The sequence below is a fragment of the Ambystoma mexicanum genome, chromosome 5p (assembly GCF_040938575.1).
Source record: "Ambystoma mexicanum isolate Mex_15411 chromosome 5p, UKY_AmexF1_1, whole genome shotgun sequence".
In the NCBI taxonomy this organism is placed as follows: Eukaryota; Metazoa; Chordata; class Amphibia; order Caudata; family Ambystomatidae; genus Ambystoma; species Ambystoma mexicanum.
In genome coordinates this window covers 274,806,223-274,832,446 of record NC_090930.1, presented here as the reverse complement: position 1 = coordinate 274,832,446, position 26,224 = coordinate 274,806,223, and the positions used below count along the sequence as shown (strand labels likewise).

General features: G+C 47.1%; 1 protein-coding gene across 5 annotated transcripts in view; it reads right to left on the bottom strand.

Moving 5' to 3' along the window:
* Positions 1-26,224, bottom strand: part of UPF3B (UPF3B regulator of nonsense mediated mRNA decay) — a 747,911-nt gene that overhangs the window by 627,436 nt on the left and 94,251 nt on the right. For all 5 annotated transcript variants that reach the window (XM_069612697.1, XM_069612693.1, XM_069612694.1 and 2 more), the window contains exon 3: positions 24,452-24,558. In XM_069612697.1, coding sequence (XP_069468798.1) covers positions 24,452-24,558 — 107 coding nt within the window. The remainder of the gene's footprint in view (positions 1-24,451; positions 24,559-26,224) is intronic.

The following is a 26,224-nucleotide window of genomic DNA, read 5'->3' as shown; positions in this document are numbered from 1 at the left end:
TCCGGTAACATGCAAGATGATGCACAGATTAATGACGTGCAATAACAGCAATGGGTCAAATTCTATTCTGACTTGTATACTGATGAGCAATATACCCTGTCACATAACCATTACTCGACAACGTCTTGGCATGTAGACTTCTCGCCCGGTATTATTCACAATCTAATAATGAATGCTAGCTCATCCAGAGCGGCAGGGCCGAATTGCCTAAATAATTTAATGTTCCACATCCTGTCAAATGGGCTCAGATCCTGGATAAAATATTTTGAGAAGTCTTAGCAGTGAGAATGGTACCTCCATCATGGAAGATGTTCATTATCATCCCTATCTTTAAGAAGGGGGATCATAGTCTTCCCAGTAATTACCGCTCAATCGCCCTACAGGACGCGATCGGGAAAATCTTCACTAAACTCATCCTGAGAGATTTTAACGCATGGACTCTGAAATACCATCTCAGAGAGCCACATCAAACAAGATTTGTGGCGGGCCTGGGCACCAGTATCAATCTATGTTTGAATACCATTAAACATCAATGCCAGATGTCAAAACATCCTGTTTATTTCACTTTAGTCGACCTCAATGCGGCGTTTGACTTGATCTCACGTGTGATTCTTTTGTCAAAATTGAACAGAGACCTATGTGCGCAAACCCTTTACGATGTCATACAAGCTCTACACTCTGACAACTCGATACAAGTTCGATTGACCCTCGAGGATCAATTATCGAGTGTCATTCCACAGCACGAGGCCTAAAACAAGGGTGTCCGTTTTCATCCATGATGTCAGGTATGTCTTTGAGAAAGTGATGTCAGATTCGCCCAAACTAAACAACCAACCGATAAAAACATTAATGTATGCGGATGATCAAAACTGTGTTTACAAAAACTGCCCTCTGCCTTTCATCTCTAAATCACACAAAATGAACTCTGCATAAACACAGAGAAAACCCAGAACCCAGATAGTCATTTATTCTCAAAAAAGATCAGAGGAATCTACCTTTGCTTGGTCAATTAACAAAATTCCCTTGACCGTGGCACCACAGTACATCTATCTGGGCTTGTCTTTTGAAGGCCATGGCAATGCTAGGATTCAGATGGCGCGAATAGAAACAAAACTAGCCACAGTCATCTCTCAGGCAAAAATTATGATGTTTAAATATGGTACGTTTTCAATTAAACCAGCATGGCTCTTTTGGAACATGAAAACAGTTCCAAGTCTTCTTTATGGCCTGGAAACCTTACCCACTAACAAATCTTCAATTTGACAAATGGGAGGCCAAATATTGGAAGCAAATATTACATCTTCCCCAATGTACGCCAAATGCCTGGTTGAGATGTGAACTGGGGCTGGTTTCCCTTCGGGCGCTCCATCACTGGCGCTTATGTTTATTGTTTAGACAGTGCTTGATTTCCAGTGCTTGATTTCCACAGATCAAACTGTTATTCTAAAAACCTTGGCTAAATATGTTCTCTGTAAAACATGTGTTTGTAACAGAATGGTCACACAAAGTTTATCATATTCTAGCCGAAGCTAATGTTTCAGTCGATGGGTTACTTAATAATCTAGATAAAGCCAAAACTAAGATCTACGAGGTTGACTGGATTAAGACAAGAGATGAATGTCTACAACATCGAGAGGGTGATTCTGGTATATTCCACCAAAAAAAGTACATACCCTCCCACCATATTTGGTGAGAGCTCCATTGGTGAAGTATCGCACTGGAATAATGCGCCTGCGCTTTGAACTGTGGCCCACAGAGGCGGTACTGGTTAAGCGTAGGCTACTGTTGCCTTCAGACAATTATTGTAGTTTCTGCCCAGGAGGTGAGGTGTGTGAAACTTTAGAGCATCTGATCACAGCATGTGTAGCACTGTGTAGTGCAAGGGAAATTCATTTTGCCCACCATTGCAAATATTTGCGAGAATTGGACCCTGTCCCATGCTGGTCGTTGATTCTCTCTTCTGCACACATGCCGATTCAAATTACAACTGTCTATTCTTTAAGAAATGTAAATTTAGAAACTTGAAGGAAGTGAATGAACACATGTTAGCTTTATGTGTAACTTGACAAATGTCATTGTAATGTCATCTGAATGTTTAAACGTGTTCAATATAAATTGGAAAATTAAACATGAATATCATCAATGATTGTATTTATTTGTTATCTAACCTTTTATGTACTTTTTTTAAAGTTTGATTTATTTCAGCTAATTCAATTAAAAACAAATAAAAAATAAGGAGCTCCTATCGGGTGGAGGGCAAACATCACACTGACCAGTAAGGTGCCAATTGAATGAGGAAGCACTTCCTGGGCATTCAGAACTTGTGAAGACTGGATGAGAGGAAGGTAGTGTGGTATCCCATAGACATAACCCATTAGGATTCAGCTATGGTCAATGCATCCTTGTTCCAGGGATGTAGGGCACAGGGTCCCCTGGAAGGCAAACGGACACCATTTTGAGTTCAGGCAAGATACAAATAGGCTAACTAAGAGGAAATCTCCACTCGGGTTAAGGGCTTGATCGCCTGTGCACCAACCACTGGGGATTAAGATGAAGCTGTATGAAAGTAGGTTTGTCTCCCAATTCTGCACACCTTCCAAATGGGCAGCATGTAGGGATATTCCCATTCTCAATGGTCCTTGGTCAGATGACGAGGTTACACACTTGGTTCCCCCTACATGTTCATCTAAAACACAACAGTTTTATTCAAAAAAGAATCAGATGCTTTGGCTCCACTAGATATAAGGGTAAGGACCCAAGAGATACAAATATTTCATTCAGTTCCAGGATATATGTGTTGATCAATGAGCAGGACAAACTACAGATCGAGAAACTCAAGGGCTTAAAAGTGGTTGCCCAGCGAAATATGGAGGGGTCAGTCATGATCTTAAACAGAGCCTGAAAAGTGACCCCAGCATCAAATGATCTGTCAGAACAAATAAGTGCATCGAATGAGGATCTGTTTACGGATTGTTTTCCAAATAAAGCTGTACCCCTCTGCATTTAAGCCTTGCTTGAGGAACAGTTAACACCATAAGTCTACAAAACCGAACAGATGCCTGCCTGACCACCAGGCTATTATATAGTGTCTGGAAAGTAGTGAAGGGCTGCTTTACGGATATCTTGCGTCATTCTGCACTGGAATAAACATGTACTTGTTCATGTCACTGACATTGCCAATGATCATCAGCCATCAAGACCGATCATATGAAGAAATTGTGTAAGCGCTGTCTGAAAAGACTATAAAACAAGGTCTTGTGACAAAGACAGAGGCAAAGGGCAGGAAGGAGGCAGGGAGATAAATGGGGCTCTGGAGGCCAGTGAAAGCTTGATGCAAAGTCCCCAGAGGAGGTATATGCATGGTGACCCCAGAGCCTCTCTATCCTCTACAACCTTCTCTGGAGTAGATCTGTGATGGAAAAAAATAGAGCTTCAGCAATAGAATTGGGAGGACGACTGCAATGACCGATAAGTGGTTTAAAAGTGGTATGGTGAGGGGGAAATCACAAAACGCTGAAGACATCAGGAGCAGAACATGCAAGCTCAGGAGCAGACGGCCGCTCCTGGATTTACTCACACCATTGTAGTCACATACACAATAGGTCCTGGCCCCAGGAGCGAAAGCAGGGAAATTGCATCATGCCCATTGTGATGAATCCTGCAGTCATCACTGAACTCCAGCCTAAAATCTTCTCCCATGTGGGCAGGGGAAGGCAGCCGCTACGTGACCCTAACCCTGATGGTGGCATCACAAGGGAGAATCGCATGGGAGGAGAAGGCTGTCAGGGAGAAGTGGCGACTCCTTTGGGAGAGATGCGGTATTCATTCTCTTGTGAGGATGAGAGTACTGTAATCCCCAAATATCCAAGGGCATGCCGTCATTACAAGAGTCCCTATCATTAGGAAACCCAAAGAACCTTTTGTGAAAAGCTAGTTAGGCAGAATAAGTTATATACCTTGGAAGTTCCTGAATTAGATGGGACATCCTCTTAATGGCTACGATTCCGTCTTGTGTAGTTAAGTGTCACATCCCTCATATAACATCACCTAACTCTAATGACAGCCAGTGCAACAATCAAACATAATGAGTAGAAATAAAAGATGTAAATCCATTGTGGTCTATAATTCCTGTGGTACTGGGACGAGGAAGAAGGACCAAGAGTCAAGGAAAATCAAAAGTGAAACCTAAAAGAATATGCAGTCTAGTTGTTTGAAAGTAAGGCACGTGAGCGGGACCTTAAAAACTGAAAATGCACTACAGCTGTGTGGAAGAGGAACGGAAGGAGAAGCAGAAGCAGTCCGGGAAGATAGCAAAGTGGTTGAAGCTGCAGGTGAAACAAGAAATGTCTTCACTCTCCCAAGCTATGGCTTGGGGTCGGATCGTGCTTGCAGTTGTGCAGAAGGGGAAAGAAGTGGATGCCACATGTCTACGAGGAGGTCGGGAGAGCCCTGGTCGCTGAAAGCAGAACAGAGGCTCCCAGAGAGATCCAGAAGGCAAGAGAACCGAAGAGGAACCCGAGACGCAGAAGAGAAGAACCAATCTGCCATGCAGCACATGAGGACGAAGCAGAACCTGCCAACAGATCAGTGAGCCTCAGAAGGAAGAGATACAGGGCCCTAGGGCACTTGTAGCGTTTATCGCTCCCGCAATTAAGCCATGAGGCGTCAGAAAGAAAAGTGAAAGAAGGAGGGGGAGGCAAAGAGTAAAATTGGCAAAATATAAGTGGGCAAAAAGGGCACAATTCTCCATTTCTAAAATGTCAACTTGGGCAGACCTGTAACCCACACTGCCAACAGAGCAGAGACTATAACAAAGATAAAAAGGCAACAAGGGTGCAATTCTCCTTGCAGTTTGGGGAAATCTGTAACCCCTATTGCCACTAAAGAGATCAACTGTATTAGTATGAGTTTTCTTCCTGTCCGACGAGTATACTAGGAAAGAAACAGTTGCTTTGAATCACTGTGGTTGTGGTAAAAAAAAGGTGTTGTGGAAAGACACCGGTAACTATAATTTTGACAAACTGTTGCATCATCAAAGGCAGTTGTAGTGCTATCCTGACAAAAGTATTCCACTGGAAGAAGAATTGCAATATACTAAAATGTGTCTTACATCCTGAGAAAGATAGTGAGGAAGAAAGCAAGCGCCTTGGTTTATGAACTAGTCTTTTGTGAAAGACATTTGCCTTACCAGGAAGAATTCTGTGGAGAAAAACAATTGCTTGCAAGTGGTTCTGAAAGAGATGAACAAGTTACTTACCCCTGGTAACGTTCTTTCGACTGGATGATCCTCCGATGTATTTCTCATCTTTAATATTCGTATCGGCTGCTTTGCAGCTTCGGAAAAATAAATTCACACCAGAGGGCGCTGTGCTCGATGTCATGGCATCGATGTCCCTCGAGGGCTGTCGTCGGGTGTCGATGTCATAAGCAGTACAAATAGCTCGAGCCGCGCTCGTTGGCTTCAGTTCTGTTTTTTCGTTCCCATCAACTGAAAGCTCTTGGAAAGCGCAGTTTGAAAAACACGTAAATTGCAGGGCGGAGTAGGCTGGTAGGGGCGATGAGGAATACGTGGGAGCAACATCCAGTCGAAAGACCACTACCTGTGGTAACTAACTTGTTCTTCAAATGGATTGTGCCACCTATTCCTCATCTTTGATAGACTCCCAAAGCAGTGACAAATTGGGAGGAGGGAGTACCAATTAATTTAGTTATGGACCGTATAAAGAACGGCCTTTGCAAAAAAAGACCTCGAGACGAGGTAGAGTCTAAACAGTAATGCTTTACGAATGTATGCATAGACAACTAGATGGCCACTGCACAGATATTTAACGGGACACCCCTTTGCAGAGCCACAGAAGTTGCCATGCCCCTAGTGGAATGAGCCCTTAGCCCATCTGGTGGTTCTTTACCAACCAGTCTAACATTCTACAATTGCTAAAATTATCTATCTGGATATATTGGTTACTGCCACGCCCAATTTGTGGCTGGTATACCCAATGAAAAGTTGATAATCTTGTCGAAATGTATTAAGTCTTGCAATATAAAAGCTTCAAGCCCTTTTTGGGTCTAGCCTGTGAAGCCATTCTTCCTTCTTACCTGTATGAGGGGGAAGATAAAAGGTTGGTAGTGTTATCCTCTGAGACAAATGGAAATCAGAGACGACCTTAGCCAGGAATTATGGTTTGACTCTGAGGATGATGACTCATGGGAAAACGGTGTAAGGAGGCTTACAAGAAAGAGCATATAACTCACTCACCCTGCGGGCTGATGTTAAAGCCACTAGGACTGTTTTTAATGTAAGGAGCCTTAGAGGACAGGACAGTGATGGCTCGAATGGAATGCATGTGAGAAATTGTAATACAAAATTTAAATCCCAAACAGGTACATGAAATGGGACTGGAAGGCACACGTTAGTGAGACCCTTTAGGAATGGCACAATCAAGGGTATCTTGAAATAAGAGACCTCTTCAGAGGAGCACTTAATGGAAAGTGCAGGGGGGCGTGGCTTGGAGCCATGGTGGTCAGATCGGCTCTGTGAGAGCTCCCGGCTAGTGTCACGCAATCAACTACAATGCCCCGGTGAAATTGAAGTTTCAACATATATACGGCGCGTTCGGAAGTTGAAGTTTTGCGGCAGGCTTTGACAGACTTCCAACCCTCCACGACATCAAGAAGTAGTTTGGCCGGCCCGAATATGGGTGAGAAGCAGTTAAGGACCCAGCAGCTACAACCACCTCCTGGAGCTAATCCCACTCCCCCTCTCCGGCTGAAGCACACACCCGCCACACACTCAGAAGCATTCCCGGAAGCCTGCCCGCACAGAGACTCCTCATCCCCGCTCTCTGTAATCCGGTGGCAGCAGCGTGGAACGTCGCAACCACTCGCTGTGTCAGGTGAGGTTCCACAACGCAACAAGGGAACCTCGAACACTGGTATCCCGCTGGAGTAGCAGACCTCGAGGCCGATTATTACGGGCTGCAGTCCCACGGGGAGAGGGGCACCCCACTCCCCCTGAGCAACATACGCCTCCTCCACCATTCCTGACCCTGAGAAGCACGAAGCAGCGGATAACCAGACAGCCGACAGAGGGGAAGGAACACAAAGCCGGCCATCTAATGTCCTCCCCTGCAGCACCCCAGGGAGGAGTCCGACCACAGTGAATAGAAAGCAGCCCGGAAACCAAACACCATTCATCACTCCGCATAAAAAAAAAAATAGGCTTCAACCTCAACCGCAGAGCAGCAGTGGGGGTGAACAGCTCTTCATGTGAAGTGGAGGCTGACAACTGCAGCGGACGGGGAAGCTTAGTGGAAGTAGCGGTGTCCGATCAAGCTGCCCAATCCTTCGCCTCCACTCCCAGTTTTGGCATCAGTCAGAAGCACAGAACAGCCAGCACAAATTCGAAAGGGGGAGGCATAGCCTTTATCTGCAAATCCAGCCTCAATATGAGAGAAATGGAGTCAACCCCCTGTCACTCCGCCGAATTACTATCGGTCAAACTTCAACTATCTGCCTCCTGGACTGTCGCCATGGATTTAATATACCGTCCCCCAGGATCAATAGGGACCTTTGAAGAAGACATAACTCTCCTCAATTCTAACACCAAACCAAATTCCCAAACTATCCTACTCAGCGACTTCAATCCAGGTCTTAACGACCCATGCGACACCAATACCACCACCTTATCCAATGTCATCATGGAAGCAGGCCTCACCATTAGGAACAACGGACCTACACATTCCAAAGGCCGAACACTAGATTGGCTAGCAGACATTAATTGCCCAGCATCCATAACTAATTCTGAACCCTGCGCTTGGACAGATCATTAACTTGATCTCATTCACCATACAAGATAATCCCCAATCTAACTTGGACCGACCCATGCGCCCCCCACCCCCGGCTTTTACCAGAAATAGAAAAAACATCACAGTCCCCAACCTCCTGCCACTACTACAACCCATCATCAATCCAGTGAACACTCCCTCCAACCCCACAGAACTAGTTGACTGTATAATAACACCATCAATGCCGCTATCAATACCATTGCACCCCTCTCAAACTCCGCAAAGAGAAAACCGCAGATCATCTGAACGCCTTGTTTACACCTCACCTCAAAGCCCTATGCCTGGAGAAAAGACTTGCTTAAAACAAATGGAGAAAAAAAAAACAGCTCAAAATAAACTCTCACTCACAGCACTGGCTTCCAAATATAAAAAGGAAATCATTCAAACTAAAAAAAAAGATACCTTCAACGACAGAATTGAAAAAACCAACTCCAACACTAGAGAAATATTTACCATATTAAGGGAGCTAGAAACCCCAATCAAGCCCAGAGAACCATGCACCAAAAACAAATCATGGTGTACCGACATCCAAAATGCCCTTTGCAACAAAATCGCCTTACTTCAAGGCAGAATCAATGACAAAAAAGTCACCCTTCATAAGATCGCACTGGACACACAAGAACCCATTCTGCAGGAAACAGCGGCCACACGAAGGATAACCTCACAACGAACAGGTTCGAAGAACCGATAAAGAACAGAAACTCTAAAGAGTCGAGGCACACCGAGATCTCCGAAGCGAACACTTTCGCGGAAAAAACGGAAATGAGGCTACGGGCGTCGTGCGCCCTACTTATAACATCCAGTCGTCGGCCGTCAGAGGAGGTCCTCGAGGGCGGCGTATCGACGTCATCGACGCAGAAAGATTTTCCGAAGCAGCACAGCTGTGGCGATTACTGTCATAGATATGAAATACGTCAGAGGACCCAATCCCCTCGAAAGAATGATCTTGTCACTTAAACCATCCAAATGTCTGGGAGACACTTGCCCAGCTCCCATCATTAAAGAAGCCGCAAGAAACCTGGCCCCATTTATCTCCACTTTCATCAACACCTCCATCAAATCCTGCTCAGTCCCCACCAACCTCAAAGATGCCTGGGTAGTACCCTTGCTAAAAAAAAGCCGAATCTAAACCCTAATACCCCCACCAACTAGAGGCCTATCACAACCGTCCCCTTCCCTTCCTTCTCAAAATCATGGACAAAGCTGCTCATCTCCAGATCCAAGCTTATCTGGAGATCAATAACCCAGTAGGCATTCGCCAATCAGGTTTCAGGCCCAGACACGGGACAGAGACAGCACTCATAGCCAAAGAACCAATTAGACGACCAGAAAGATCTAGGCAAAGCATCCATCCTTCTCCTCCTGGACCTATCCGCTGCAACCATCTCCAAACAGCTGCCCACTTTTACAAAGAAGCCACTACTTGGATAAGCTCTTTCCTAGACAACAGGAACATACGGGTCTTCTCGCCGATCGCTGCTGCAGACCCAGTACCCATTACCTGCGGAGTACCTCAAGGCTCCTGCGTCCCCCCCACCCTATATAATATCTTTACTGAGCCCTTGTTCGACATTCGGCAAACTGGGTGTCTCATACGCCAATTATGCTGATGACACCCAGATTCTCATCCACATCTCAGGCAACCATGAGAACGTCACAGCCATGATCAATAAAATGTATCTAATTATACAAACATGGATGGCCACCCATGGCCTCTGTCCCAACGATGAGAGCTCCTCATTGTTGGGTCCCCTAAAAAATTGGCTGAACTGTCCACGGAATACAAATCCATCCTCAGACGGAATCCCCATCAAAGTCTCTCAAGCGGTTAAAACTCTAGGTTTGTACCTCGACTCAAGCCTGAAACTCAAACAAATCAGCGCCACAGCATCCGCCACTAATTACACCTGCAAACTGATACATGCATGTAAACCCTTCCCGTCTACGGCAAGCTGCATCACAATTGCCAGAGCACTAATCCATTCCAAAGTAGACTACTGCAATGCCTTATACCTAGGCACCAGCAAACGCAATACCTCTCAACAACCAACTATCCAAAATAACGCCCTTTGACCAGCAATGGGCATACCCAAATGACAACATCTCACACGTGAGGCGTGACACTAACTGGCTCTCTGTCAATGACAGAATCAAACTCAAAGCACTCAACCTCACGCACAAATGCATATCCAACAAGGCCCCTCTGTACCTTACCGACAGATTCTCCAAACACACATCCACACCAGAAAAGCCCAAGTCAATAGCCTCAGAATTCTCAAATTCAAACTCAAAAACTGGAGGCACCAGTTTCCCAGTTTTAGCAGCATAACTGTGGAATTCCATTCCCGACCCACTCAGAGCCATCTCCCCCTTCCAGTGTTTCAAATCCAAGGTAAAGAAATGGCTGCACTCCCTAGACTGCTGATATGACTACACCTAATGCTTAGTCCACCCTATGTTAATATGACCCTGTAAATTCCCTGTATATTCCTGCTCAAAATGTATATAACATCCTGTATGGTCTTTGTATTATATGTAAACTGCCTTTACTGTCATACGCAACTTTGTAACCTGATTTGCGCCCAGATGCCTCTGGCCCGGCGCACACTATAAATGAATAAACAATTACAAGTGAAGGCACTCGGCCCTTGCCGCCGGGTCGTTTGCCCCAGAGTTCACCATAAACTCCAAGGCGGAGACGGTACACCACGCCAGAACTCCAGAGCTGTGCAGCGGTACTTGATGGCAGTGACTGCGTCCACCCAAACCCACAGTCATATGAAACCCAGCACATCCCCCGCTGCACATCAATCTGCAAGTGGGCATGGGTGACAACGTGGGCCGCATCCCCCCCTCCCCTCCGGCAAGCACCACCCAAGCCTGGGGTGGTCCGGGTGGGGACTCAACAGCTTGAGCCTCCCGCTCCAGAATCTCGATAACCAACACCTCCAGCGCTGAAACCCTGCAAAGCTTTGCAGGAGCTGGCACTACACGGCCCTCAGTGGCAAGTTTGACCCGATCTTGGGCATACGCCACCGGCCATCTTAGAGCCCACTTCAAGCCCCTGCTGATCGTCTACCAGTCCAGAAGCACCTGATAATCCTGTCAACACCCGCCGACACACTGGAGATCGGTGGGGGTGCAGACTCCACCGGGGGATCCCCAACACAGTGCTAAGGCGACCCACGCGGGGAGCTCGCGGAGCGAGCCTCTCCTCTCCATGAGGCCCTCCTGGTCCCGGCGGGAGTCTCCAGCCTCCACCCACCGACAGCACATCCAGAGCAACAGCAAGAGGTAAGGTGGCACCTGCCGTACCACCTGGGCCCATCCCCCCCCCCAATCTACAGCGCAGCGCTGACCCATCCTCCCCCAAGGGGGGCTTATTGGGAAGTTAAGTGGAACTCAACCCGCTACAAATATCAGCAACAAGTGGCCAAATACCGCTGTGTGAGATATTCCTGATCCGTATCAAAACACTACCAGGCCGCAGCCCATACTCCGGCAACCCAGAAACCATTAGTTGATCTGCCTGAGTCATAAGAACACCGGGAGCAGCAGTGTGCCAACCCCGGTGAGCAAAACTACCCGCCCAGAACCGCTACTGCTCACAACCTGGCTCCTATCTTTCAAAGAGGTTGGCGATGCCTCGGCTAGCCTAAAAGCCTGCTGCCTTACCACAAACATTTGCAAGTACATCAGGGGCAGCGCCTGGTACCAGGATAACAACATTCAAAGGGGAATAGAACACAAACACAGCAGGCATTGATAACTGAACTCTATAAGCAAGGGACAGGGCACCGACGGCGCAGTCCCCTCCCCCCTAGAGCAGGGTCGACCAAAGCACAATGATTAAAAACCTCAAGTCAACGAAACAGACTGACATTGCTGCACTACTGACAACCCCCATGGCGGAGAAGTCAAGATGGTGAGAGCGCAACGAAGCATGCGCCAAGTAACCACCCAGAAACAGGCCCCGAGCAGCCAACAAAACAAGCAATCACGAAATCAGTTCTCCAAGAACAGCCAACACCAAGGAATTTCAAAAGCAGACTGAAAATGCAATGAGCAAGATCTCAACCCTGGACAAGTGAGTGGGAGAAATAGAATCCAGAACAGTGGAAATCAAAACCACACTATGAACAAAACTTTGGGGAGGGGGCTGATAGAATCGCAGCACTCGAGGCCAGATGTGAAGCACTTGAAGCCAAGCAGGAGGATGCAGAGAATCGTTCTAGGCACAACAACATCCCCCTAAGGGGAATCCCGGCATCAATCTCGGACGAGGAGTTGGGGGCTTATGTCAGCGACCTATTCCGTTTCATCCTGACCCTCCAGGATGAATCCCCACTAGAACTCGACAGAGTGCACAGAACGAGATTGAAGCAAAGCACCTCCTTGTCGTCAGATGTACTGGCAAGAGTACACTTTTACAAAGTTAAGGAAGAAATAATGAGGGAGGCCAGGAGCGCGGCCTACATACACTTTAGAGATGCCGTGATTTCCTTGTACCAAGATCTGGCAGCTGTCACACTGGCAAAAAGTAAAGCTCTGAAGAGGAAGATCATATACCGCTGGAGTTTCCCCACGGCCCGCACCTTCACATAGGAAGGCAAGCCCTAGCAAGTCCTTGTTAGGGAAAATTCTCAGAAATGTGCTAATTGCCTCTACCTTAGAGACCCCCAGCAACTTTTTGGGATTTTGAGGACTTGATTTTTTAACCTAGAGAGAGTGAGACCCTTCCCCCCCCCACTCTCTCATGTATTTTAGTGTGATTTTTGTACACTTGTTTCTTTTGGTTGTGGAATCTGACAAACTCCATAGGTATCATCTTTTACATTGTGTCACACAGCACCCTCAGTGCAGTGACGTAGGGAAGTCTTTCAGATTTCCCAAAGGTTTAAATACCCTCTCTGGGATAAACTACGGTTTCCCAGAGCAGTAAAGCGAAATTGACTTTACTTACATTTGTAACTTTCTAGACCCAGAACACACTCTTATAATAGGGTGCTGGAGGGGTTACTTAGTATCCACTTTGTCTAGCTCCTCATGTAACATTTTTATATTACCCTTTCCTCGCTGAATGGCTGGTGGCAGTGGTTTACTTTTTACTACCATTATGGGATTTTACTGCAGGCTGCGTTCACAGCTATGGTAAAGCACCCATGGTTGCCATTTGTCAAAACGGCCCGGTATTCTTTTTTTGCCATTTCTTTGCGGAAAGGTCCTTCTTGAGATTTACTCTGCGTGCCAAACCAGGTTTGGTCCCTTTGTCATTTTGCCTTTGGCGGGGATTAAGAGTGAAGCCCGCCTCTGGCTCCATGGGGTCAGGCGGGGGCAGGAAGCAAGGGAGGTGCCCGAAACTCCCTGTGCTTCGTCTCCTAGGAGACCGGAATGCATTCTTAGGTGATTGGCCGACTGACAGCTAGGCTGGAATGAATGGGAGCAAGCTGCATAAAAGGCGACGCTTTTTGGCTTGGAAGGCAGAGTCGATCACTGGACGAAGGAATCCAAAGAAAACTTGAAGAGGACGCCTGCTGCAACTCCTGGACCGTTGGTTTGTACGGCGAAGCCCTGCTGCTGCGCTGAAACTCCAAATTCTTATCGACAGAGAAGCCCCTGCAAGGACGACTTCTCCCTTTGAGTTGGTGGGACCAATCAACTCCAAAGTAAACCACCTGGACAACCCACTCAAAGCAGGTCGAGTATCCACTGCAGTCGCTGCTGGAACTGGATAGCCAAGGAGAGGAACACCAGTTTGTGTGCGTTGCTTTTAAGCTGGCTAAGAGCTCCAGGAAGAACCTCCGGACTCCCAGGAAGCAGGCCTGACCGAGCCCGAGCCGCCTCAACAGAGTGCGGGACCACAGATGCAAGGAAAGCCCATCTCGACAGCCAGGAACCGCAGTGTTGCTATTTGCGGTAGACGCGAGGAGCTGGAACAACGAACAGCCACTTGTTTGAAGTTTGCCGGTTGCGAGCAGTGACCGTCCCATTGCAGTGCAGGAGTCCCCAGAAGTCCTCCCTCTTGTCCCCACGACTGAGGCCCAGGAACAGCGAGATCTGCAGAGCTGCAAGGGAACAGAAGTCATCTGCTGCACTTTTTCTTAAACCTAAAGGTACTGTAAAGTCTAAGAACTTACCTCTTGTTGTGTAGCCACTTGTCCTTGTTGGAGACTTGCTTGGTTGCATTTGTAGAGTGGCTACCAGCTTCTTTACCTCACAAGCCTAATTAGCTCGTGGCAGACTTTTTAAACATTGGAAAAAAATTTACCTGCAAGAAGTGCTTCAGTTCACCTTGACTTTTGCTAACTTAACATTGGCAGGCCTGGATCCCTGAATGACTCCTCACTCGTCTGCTTATGTGTTTTGCCTTCCTTCCAGGAAAGGGTTAACTAACTTTGCATTGGGGGTTGTATTGAAAGTACTTACGTACTTAAGAACACTACTCCCAAGAATATTCTAAATGCAACAGTGATACATTAATGCCAACAGCACCCTAGCTCTTGAAGTCACCTGAGAGTGTAGGTAGTGCCTGTGTGTCATCCCAAATGGGTAATTGCTGATTTAGATAACTAAGAGTGTATTTATGGATTGTATGTGTGTTTTATATTGCTCCCTTCTGGAAGAAGGCTTACTATAACTGACTGGTAAATAAATTAATAATTGTTTACTCAAGAAACCTTGTGTGTAAGAGTTTATTTGAACATTTGTCACTGTGAATCTCTGTAACTCCCCTAAAGCTCACAATGATTCCTTGAGAATAGCCTGGCTGCTCAACATGCCACCAACATGTGCAGTACAGACTTATATCAAAGGTCATGTTCCTATTGCCAGGAGGCCAGGGTTGTTGTAGTGCACCCAAAGGATACTGCATACAATCTTGACTAACAGTTCTCTTCCCCAGGGGAGGTGGAAAGCTTTATGAACCCAAACGTCAAGGAGGACAAACTCGACAAGGGAGCTCCCACCATGGAAGGTGCACAGAGCGAATCCCTGAAATGCTGGTCCCGGGTAGAGGGCTGACGCAGAGGGAGAGGGGGCCCCCCCCCGTCCAAGAACAAAAAGAATAACCGCTAATGGTGGAATCTCCGCCTTTTTGAACTCCAAAGGCGCCCCAAACCACTAAAGCCTAGGTCCACTGTGAAACGGGTGCCGCTAATGGGACCCGCATAAGGAGGATCAAGCAGCTCAGATGAACCTCCACGCTACTAGACACTTTGGCTCCTATATCACTCTACTCCCCAAGCCAGTTCCCAAGGGCACAGAGGTGCCAGATCCCTCACAGCAAAATATGCAACTAGAGAAACTTATGAAATGCAAATCGATCGACCTACAGTTTCACCAGAATCATAAGAGGTGCTGTTGCCGCTACCCAAGTTAGTTGCGTTGGCCTAGCCGGATGCCCAGTTGGTTGAAGCCGGACCGGTAAACCTGTTTGTTACTGGGGGGCGGGGGGAATGGGAGGGACACGAGGGTCAGGAGACTGCATGTGGAAATGTGGATGCACTCAATAGGGGGCACTACTTACAGATATGCAATTCACGCCGCAAGGCAATCTTACCATCAGGCAGCAACTAAGCCAGCAAGACGGCATTAGGCGGCCCACAAGAGCTACGACTTCCCATGACCAGGAACTCACCATGACAACCTGGAATGTACAGGGCCTCAATGTCTCAAGTAAGAGTAAGTCGGTTGAACACAGGCTCACCCAACTCCCAGCAGACGTCGTCTGCCTACAAGAGACCCACATCCTGGCGGCGGACGAGAAGCGCGTGAATTTTAAACAGTACCCAAAATGTTACTTTGCCTCATCAGATCAAAAGAAAAGGGCGTGGTCCTAATGCTTAGCCACGACCTGCCACTAACAAGTCACAGTCAAAAGAGACCCAAAGGAGAGATATCTCCTACTGAAAGGTCGCCTGGTCGAACTGCCCATCACCCTAGCAGTAATCTACTGCCCGAACAGCATGCAAGACCACTTTCTTAGATCGGTGCCGACTTTAACTTAACCCCGGACCCAAATCTGGATAAAACACTGCCCCCAAACAAGAAGGACTTCATCAAAGCATTGGACATGGCAGAATTAACAGAGACCATCAACATCTGGAGGCTATCCAGCAAGGGAGCAAGGGACTACACATTCTTCTTGCACACCAACAAAGGGTACTCTAGGATTGACCTGCTACTGGCATCAAGCGCTCCCTTCCAATGTGTGGAGAACATACAAATAGGGCACAGAGCCATATCAGACCATGCGCCAGTCACCATGTGCCTACGAGTGCAGGGTTTGCCGGAGCCCCCGCAGAAATACTGGAAGATGCAAGACCAGATCCTGGCAGACATAGCAATGAGCACGGAATTAGCAGAAGCCCTCACAAACTACTTCAAGTAGAATACAACAAACAATACCTCTAAGGCTATCATTTGGGATGCTATGAAGCCAGTAATCAGAGGGGTAGCGATCAACTGCACGGCAAGCCACAGACGACAAAACCAACTGCAGCAAGCTAAATTGGAGGAGACTGTCGCAGAGCTGGAGAGCATCTTCAAAAGACGCCAAACCACAACAGGCTGCGAACTCAAAAAAGCAAAAGCGGCATTGGAAATGCATCTAGGGGACCAGCCAGCCAGAGCCTTGGCGTATACCAAAAATTTTACTATATAAATAGCAATAAGGCAAACTGCCTCCTGGTGCACAAACTTAAGAAACTGCACTCACGGAACAACATCCAGAGCCTATTAGACCGGAACAGCAAATCCTGGCACACAAACTTGGAGAAACCGGAGCTAATGGCATAATATCACAAGGAAATCATGATTGGCCACCCTACGGCCAAGACTGCTCAGCTACAATACTTAGCCATTCCCTTGAGCAATACTGTTCACACTTCCGATTGACCCCGGCCGCAAACAGATCCACTTGAAGGGTTCCCCAAAGGGTGAAGATCTCTTAAAGGACTTCCTGAGCTAGTTCCCACTCATGGGAAACTCTGCTCTGCCCGCACAGAGTGTCCGCACAGAGTGTCCGCCGCCGTGTTCTGCTCTTTTTGCAAGGTGAGCTGCCGATAGTGATTCCTTCTTCAATTGCCCAGAACCAGAGCTGCATTGCCTCTCTGCACAGTGGGAGTGACCCTACAACCTCTCTTGTTGAGGTAGTACATGGCCACTGTGTTGTCTGTCATTATCAGGACATTCTTTCTCCGTACAGAGGGCAGAAAGGCCTTTAGCGCTAGTCCGATTGCCCTCCGCTCCAAAAGGTTGAACTCCGATGGAGACCAACGACCGCTGATTGTCAGTTCGTTGATGTGAGCTCCCCACCTAGTAAGTGAGACGTCCGTCACTACGGTTATCTTGCGGCCATGGTTGCCAAAAAGATTCTCCGAGAATATTGTCCCTGCAAGCCAACCATAGAAGGTCCTGAGCAACTCTGCTCCGAACTTGCAGTAGATCTGACATATTCTCTGAAAATTGGGACCACTCAGTCCTGAAGGCCCATTGAAGGGATCTCATTCTCAATCGGGCTTCTGGCACCAGAAAAATGCAGGATGCCATGAGGCCGAGCAACCTCAGAAAATCGAAGGTCAGCAGATGCTGGCCATTTTGGAACTTTGTTACCATCGGCAGAATGTGTTGAGCCCTCACCTCGGAAGGCGAGGCTTTCCCCAAGGAAGTATCCATGACCGCTCCGATGAATTGGAATCTTTGGAATGGTATCATATGGGACTTCTTGTAATTGAGGGGGTCTGTGTAGGGAGTGGCAGGTGATGCCGAGATGCTCCCGGGCCTGTTTGGGTGAACGAACCCTGATCAACCAATCGTCCAGGTAGGGGTAGACATGAATCACCCCTCTCCTGAGACTCGCTGCCACTACCGTCATCAGTTTGGTGAAAACCCTCGGGCGGAGGTTAGCTCGAATGGCAGAACTCGAAACTGATGAGAACCGCCAACAGCGAACCTCAGGTACTCTGTGCTTGAGATGGATTGGCACATGAAAGTAAGCATCCTGAAGTACCAATGATACCAACCAATCTTGGAGTTGGGGGAGCCTTAAGGATCAGAGAAAGGGTTACCATCTTGAACTTGTCCTTCCTGAGGAATTTGTTCAAATTTCTCAAGTCCAAAATGGGTCGCAATCCTCTGTCCTTCTTGGGAATGAGAAAGTAGGGGGAATACCAACCCTTGTTACTCTCCGCTGCAGGTACATGTTCGAATGCACCTTTCTCTAGCAGGGTTAAAATTTCCTGCACAAGAAGCAGATCTGGAATTTTGGACAGTTGTATCCCGGTGGATGACCTTGAGGCCTTTTTTGAAAAGGAAGGAAGTAACCATGGGCTACTGTTTCCAGTGCCCAAGCATCTGAAGTAACGCCCAGCCATTTGTTCAGATGCTGAGAGATTCAGCCTCCCGCCAGGGTCTTGTGGGTCAAGCCCTAGGAGTGGCTTAGAGGCGGCTGCAGCAGCGGCTGAGGGTAAAGATGCCGCTGCTGGGGCTGATTTAGCACCCCATGCTCATCCACCACGAGGGAATCTTTTTAGTCTCCTTTGTCCAGCCTGTCCTCTTCCCTTTCCAAATGAGGAATAGAAACGAAAAGGACGACCCCTCCAGGAAGATGAGCCTGAATAGGGTTGTTGTTGAGGTTGACGTATGGAGGCGCTAAGTGATTTAGTGCCACCTTGGAGGTCTGCAGCTCCTCCAGACTCTCATCCGCCTTGCTGCCGTACAACCGTCAAGCCGGCAAAGGGCATATTGCATCCAGTGCAAAGCCAGACTTCCTCAACCACGCAAACCTGTGTAGTACGGTGCTAGAAGCCATGGACCTGCTGATACGGTCAGCAGTGTCCAGTCCTGACTGGAGACACTCCCCCAGTGCCTCCTTTCCATCCTTCACTATAGCCAGGAAGCCGTCTCTTTGCGCACCTTGCAGAATGTGCTCAAAAGCCATGCCAACAGTCCCACAGGGTGAAAGTAAATCTTGAAAGAGTACATTAGCAGACTTTGAGGCTATACGGCCCAATGTGAAGATCTTACGAGCCCAGACATCAACTCTCTTGTCTCTATCCGGGGAATAGAGGGGTAAGCAGACTGTATGGTCGATGTGGCTGCCTGAACCACCAAGCTTTCAGGTGGACGGTGCTTGGTCAAATAGTCTCGATCAATACTAGAGGGCCTGTATTTTCTAGCAAAGTTCCTGTTTACAGCAGGTCCAGATTCTGGAGTTTCCCGGTTTGCCATGACCTTCCTCCGAAGGGCTGCATGAAAAGGTAATACTGGGCTCTTCTGATGGCCTTGATTCAGGATATCGGTCATATCGTCCTGCTCATAGGCAGGAGAATTCCTGCCCCAGCCCATGTAATCAATGACCCTATTCATGAGGTTCCTGTATGCAGAATCCGCATGTTCAGTCGGATCAGGCCTGCAAAATTACAGCTCTGGCGCAGCGTCAATACCACTAGCGAACTGGAGGCAATCAAAGATCAGTTTTCCTGGAATCCTGATTAATAAGCTCCTCAGGAACATTTTGCGTGCCACAACGCAAACCAAAGGGGGGGGGGGGGATCCTCTTCAGAGGCTTGCTTTTCCTCATAAATTGAGGCCACAGTCCATTTTCTGGGGGAATAATTTTTGGTTGGGCATCCGATAACCTCGGTAGAGGAATCAGAAGGAGACCTATGGCGTCTCTTCTTCGACGAAGACTGTCTCGAAGGACTCCTCGACCAAGACTTCAACTTTTTGCGCCGGGACGAGGCCCTCGACTCCCCGGACTTTTTATCCCTCTTCGAAGATGACTTTGAAGCCGCACTCCCCGACGCCAGTTTACCTCTGTGCTCCCTGAGAGCTTTTCCTGTCATGGCCCGACAGGACCCCCAGTCATCAGTTCGGTGTTCGGAACCCAGGCACCACGGGCAAACGTGGCGAGGAACGGTGATGGGCATCTTGGCCCCGCAGTCATGGCATTTTTTTAAACCTAAACCAGACCTTGGGGTCGAAGGGATGGAAGATGAAGACATTTCTTGCCGAAACTGAAGCGTGCCGTTCAACACCCGAAGCAAAGCTTTTGGAAAAACAGAACTGAAGCCAACCGGTGCGGCTCGAGCCATTTGTACTGCTGATGACATTGACACCCGACGGAAACCCTCGCGGGACATGGACGCCACGACATCGAGCACAGCACCCTCTGGTGTGAACATTTCTTTCCGAAGCATCAAAGCTGACGTTACGAATATCAAAGATGAGGAATACGTGGGCGGACACAATCCATTCAAAATTTACTTTACCAAGCAGGAATATGCAGTGGATGCTAATTACATTTTGTGTTTAACTGAACAGAGCTTTGTTGAAACAGACCTTTCCCAAGGGTTTTCCTGAATTAATCCAGGGGAAGGGAGCCCAACCCTGGTCACAAGGAGTACTCTCTAAAACATATAAGTTGGAACCTTTGCATGGTTTTGTTGAACTGAAGACAGACTATTAGTCATTGTACACTTTTGGTATATGTATTAGCTTAAGGGTCAGATGCTTTTCGGACACTAGGTCAACTTTGTTCAGTTATAGCTTTCTTGGTAGGGACATTCTCATTAGGATATGGAAAGATAGGTGTTTATCTCACCCTTTTTATTTTAATAAAAGGGCAAACATTGAGAAAACTACACCTTTGTGTCCGTCTCACATTTCTGACCACTCACACCATGCAGGACCGTTCTAAGATGCACAAATTAGGATGGCTTAAGTGAGACTTGCTAATGTCATGTCTGGAACACCAGACTTAAAGATGGCGGGCAACATTTAAACCCTCGGCCCCCAATCAGGAAATCATTTGTGAACACAATCAGAAGAGGGGAGGATGCAACCACTGCCTGCAAGAGGGGATGGAGAGAAAATATAGGTGTAATACTTAGGAGGAGACCACCATGTCTAATCCAACAGCCTGGGAACAATAGCAATACATGCCACTCAATACCAAATATTAGGGAAATTAAGACCTAGAGGGCAGTACGAAAGGAGTCGGCCAGTGCTTTGGTGTGGGCGTTTGGAAGGAGAGTTAGCGAGCTGGTGCAACAGGTGAGGAGAGCAGTTTTCTGAGCAAAGTAGCTCAGTCCTTGGAGCAGATTTCAAAGAGATTACTGGGGTCTATAGCCCAAAGAGTCACAAGGCCAAATGAAAGAGGAGCCATTGGTATACCCTACTGAAAGCTAAAACCCAAGGCATGCCTAGTCCTAGAGAGTCACAGAAGAAATAAGCTGATTTCAAGTCTACAGCAGGCTGTAGCACAGTTTTCTGGTTGGATCCAGAAGACTAAAAAGGAGTATAATCTGGGTCTGTTCTGAACTTGAGCCAGGAAAGGGACCCTTGGTAGGTGGGAGAAAAAGATTTCAGTTTGAAAAGCACCCAGGGAGGAGCAAGGGATTGATATTACTGTCAGTATATCACAAGCAAATTCTTGCCCACAAGGCATGTGTCAAGCCTGCGTTCTGGGAGTCCAAAAGGGGCACCTAGAAATTCATCAATGTCTGGCAAAGAAACCAAGAATGTGTGTTGGGGCCCTATAAAGACATAGAATGGGTTGGAACTAGCTAGCAAGGAGAGGGAGAGGGCTAAATCTCTAGAACTGCTTAGTGGATTTAGAGCTTTAAATCCTCTTAGATTAGATCCTTACGCCCATTTGGTAAGCAGTCTTAACACTACAGCACGAAAGGGATTTTTTTCTTCTTTTTTCTTTTTTTTTAAAGATCAGCAGACATAACATTTGGCTCCTGTAAGAATTCTTCCAACAGCTACCCATACGGTACAATTGTAAAGGATGAGAGTACCTTATAGGACAAACCACTCAAACCCAGCCAGGACGGAGCAGGCTTAGTCCCAAGCCTTCAGTCATCACCTGAAACTTGTGTTTCTCCCTAATCCCATTTCACCGTTTCTTTATGATACGCATTGTGTTTTTTTGCTTTGTTGTCCTTGCACTCGACATTCTTTCAATTCACTTCTGGTCTAAGAAAAAAGCTGTTGAACCTTAGACTCTTGCTGCATTGAGTGTTCTGCTTTTTCTCCACCCTGGAAATCTGAAGAACTAACAGGGACAGAGCTTGGTCGGGAGCCCTAGGGGCAGTCGTCAAACTAAGGGCAGAGGTGGATGTCGCTCATTCTGAGGTAAGTTACGGAATCAAATGGCCATCAATCCCAACTCCAATGGGTGTTAATTATAATTGTTCTTGTATAACACGCTTAATACCAGAGGTTGGTTCGTAAGCACAGGATCAGGATTCTGACCTGTGTTGCTCTGTATTGTCTTGCTTCCCAAGACAAACACGTTGCCCCTGAGCTATCGCCCCCTCAAGGCTTTTAGCACCCATGGAGAAGGCAAGTCAAAGAACACATATGGTGCAGAAGTCTAAAGAAATTGTTAGGGAGTTTTAACTAATCTCCACCTGTGGTGGGAATGTAGAAGGCTCCCACTTAGGGCAAAGGGCTCCCACGCTTAGTATAGGCCTGAGCTACACAAGTATGTTTGTAGCAATGGCTGAGCAGCCAGGCTTATTTTAGAAGGGAGAAGGGCTGTATTTGAGTACAAAGACCTTTAAGCACACTTATAGTCAAGGAAACACTTACACAGTGTAGTTATATAAAACTATGCCTATTTATTCTATATACTAGGCAATGTTAACATCAAAGTAATTCAGGGAAGTACAAACAGTTCACACAGATCGATATTTACACTCAATATTTGCCGTGGCAATACTCATTTCAAACAGTACACCTTTAGATAATAATCAGGCTAGTACAAGAGTAGTTTCATGTTAGCAAATCATACATTAGCCAACACTTACTGAATTAGCAATACTGGTAGATTAACAACTCTAGGAAAGCCTTATCTTTAGTAGTCCAACCCTATCTGGGAATGAGTGTCTCAAAATGTGAGATGGGGCTGCTGGGGGACCAATGACCCTTGGGTGGCAGAACAAAGGAAGACTGATTGTCAAAGTTATCAAATAGCAGAAAAAGCGTTCTTGTAATAAGTAATGCAATTGAATTCAAAGGATTCTGGGGGACTCTGCAGGCCACCAGGGACAGGAGAACACGGTTGGGGCGTCCACCCCAACATGACTCTGGAAGCTCATGAGGCACGAACAGCAACACAAAAACTGCCTAGTTAAGTACCCAGGAGTTAGACAGTACCTTCAATGATGAAGAAGAGCAATGTCACCAGCAGGTCCCCAAGGTAAGTAGACAGTAGCTCTGGGTCAGGTATGCCTTGGTGGCTGGATGAAGAACTTTTGGCGGGAGCAGAGAGTCAAAATTCTCAAAGGGATGCCCAGAAAACTATCTTTCTGGCACTTGGCTGTGTAGGCTGGACACAGGCTTTGTTGCAGCAATGGTTCTCATTGTGCAGACTTTCTCTCAGTCCTCAACTCTAAGGGTACTTCCACGATCAGGATGGAGTCTCTGCAGGCTCAGGAAGATGCCCACAAGTATGCAGCCGGAACCACGCTCGACGAGACAATGCACTGTAGCAGTGTCATAGGTCCCAAGGTATTCGGATATTGCAGGCCAGGAAGGTCGCAGCACTTTGTGGGATGGCTCAAATTGCAGCTGGTCTCACGACTCGTTAGGCCCACCAGTCCAATGGAGGATGTCCTCTGGACTGGATCTTCCCTGTCGCACAGAAGAAAGGGCTGGAGCTGCAAGGGTCACTCAGTCAGCTTGACGGTGGCTGCAGGCATCCTTCTCCATAATGTTTCTTCCAGTGGTCGACTCTGGCTTCAGCATCCATACCATTGCCTTTTATGCAGGAACCCTGCCAATCAGGATACATGCAACATTCAAACCTTGAGTGGGGACTGTCCCAAGGGGACAGTTGGAACTGGATCCAAGCAGACACAATGGAGAACAAAGACCCGAGGAGTTTTGGAGTCCTCCCACCTTCCTGTCCTCCGACACACTGGCTCCTCTAGGCAGGCTTCCCAATGGGAGCCCATCAAAGACAACAAGAGAGCAGGACTTCCTCCAACCAGGTTAGCAGAGGAAGGCTCATGCAAGGGCAAACCAAGCCCGAGTTGGCAAAAAAAGACCAGTGGCACCGCTTTAAGTCAATGGTGACCCATGTGTCCTCTACCACAGCTGCAATAGAAGCCTGTGTAAAAATCACAAAAAGTCAGTAGAAAATATCCACTGATTCCTGTCACTCAGACAGGTTTGTCACTGCAACTAGAAAGTTACAGGAAAAGTGAGAAAAGGAATACTATGTATCCTCTCAGCCCTCCACATTAGGTGGGGTGGGCTAATCTTAAAAAAGAAAAGCATAGGTAGGGTAAAAAGATATCCCCTATCCTGGTAACATTAGTTATCACAGCAATATAAAAGAAAACCGAAGAGGGACGCTCAAGGAGCACCCAGCAACACTGTGCAGATGATGCTGTGTGCTGCAATAGTAAAATACAGATGCCATAGAAAAACTTGCATGCAGTTTTGCTGCAGATTCAGAGCACTGTAATGGAATAATAGCAATACGGAAAGCATAACTTGTTAAGACAATGAAAAACTAACTATGAACAGAAAACTAAATGAAAGACAATAAAAAATCTCAATCAATTGAAAAGAAAAGAAATCAACTTTACCTTTATGATCAATGAAAACGTATCCATCAAAACGATCTCGAAACAAAACAATGTCATCTTGATTTTTGAAGTTGATATATGCTCTGGAGAACATATGAGGAAATAAACTGCAAAAAGAAGAAATGGATATTCTGGTGTTACATAAGGTGTTGTAATGCCACTGCTACAATAAAGCCTTACATAGTACCATAAACGGACTCAATAGTGCCCCTAGGGAGTGGTACTTAATGGGCGATCTCATGGGGAGAGACTCCCCTTCTAGGGACAAGGACGACCATCCAAGGGAAACGCAGCATGCCAAACACTAATCCCCTCCACTCACCTCCTACACATCCTCATATCCCTTCACTCAACCCTCTGTAGCCCACACTTCAAATTACTTTCTGTAACATTGAAAACAAAAGATGAACTGGGATGAGGAACAATAGGGGTGACCTTAGAAAGAGCTCCCTAAAAGATACTGAGAAGAGTAGGAATGACTGTAGAAGGAGCTCCCTGGAAGATACTGGGACGAAGACGACATGTGGAGCAATGAGGAGTCCTCAAGAGAGCGTGCATACGCATTTCTAGTTGTTTTGACAGTTCAACCAACAAAGGACTTACCAAGAAGAGAAACCATTCGTGGAGGAACCACAAGCAAGGCAGCACCGGAAAGCCAGTGTGTGCGGCACGAACGAGGGGAACCCAAGACGTCCCAGTTTGCTCCAGCAAGGAGCAACAGGACGGAAGCCTGGCCAGGAGAAGGTGTGGGTGCGAGAATAACATGGATGGTGCGCGCACGCAGAAGGAAGAGGCACGCTGTGAGAATTTTTCAACCTTTTGGAGAGCCAGAGAAGCCACGGGAAGACCGAAACCAAAGCTCGGAGAGCCCGAGACCAACTGGAGTTAGCCAACAAGAACCCAAAAGGTAGCAGGATTGTTGGGAAGGTTGTTGAGGGTCCAAGAGGTTATCTTCTTTGTGGCAGTACATGGCAGGAGAGTGAACTAGGTCTGCCAAAGCATAAAGGAACTTTTGAAAACTATCTTCTTCGTGGAAGTGCATGAGTGAAAAGGGCCAGGGGAAGGGAGGCGTTCTCCCAGCTGTTCTGAACTGGAACCAATAAACCTGACAAGTTCCAGGGGAAGGGAAAAATACTGAGAGTCAGACACCTGGAGAAGGGAGTCATTCTCTGGGAAATTGAGTTTACAAGATACCTAAAGGGAGGCATTCTCCAGCAACCCAAAAGGGGAAGACGCAACTATGGGCAATAAGAAATGTAGATGTTTGAGCTGGGAATGTACCCTTTTGAGTTCAACTGAGAACTTTCAGCTTGTTGACATTTTGAACCGGGATCTTTGTTTTGTACCTTGGAAAGGAAGTCAATCCCTCAGGTAAAGGTCCCACCTACAACTGGAACTGTGATCCATTGTCCAGAAGAAGGGAGTAGTTTCTTACCTGTAACTCCATTTCTCCAGCGTTGGTATCTTTCATGGCCTGACATGCGGTGACTATTTCCCGCCAGGCTGGGAAACCTCGGTAACTTTAGCAAAGCGTTTTCCTATGTAAAACTTCGACAGTGTCATATCGACGTCCTCTTTGGATGCTTTAGGCTCCACCAATAGGACGTCCAATATAATTAGCACCACCCCCGCGGCTTCCCTTCAGATTTTAACTCCAGAAAGAGAGGAAACCCGAACCAAGGTTTGCCTGGAGGGGCGGCCGGTGGGCGCATGTGAATCCATGAAAGATGCCAACGCTCGAAAAATGGAGTTACAGGTAAGAAACGACTCCCT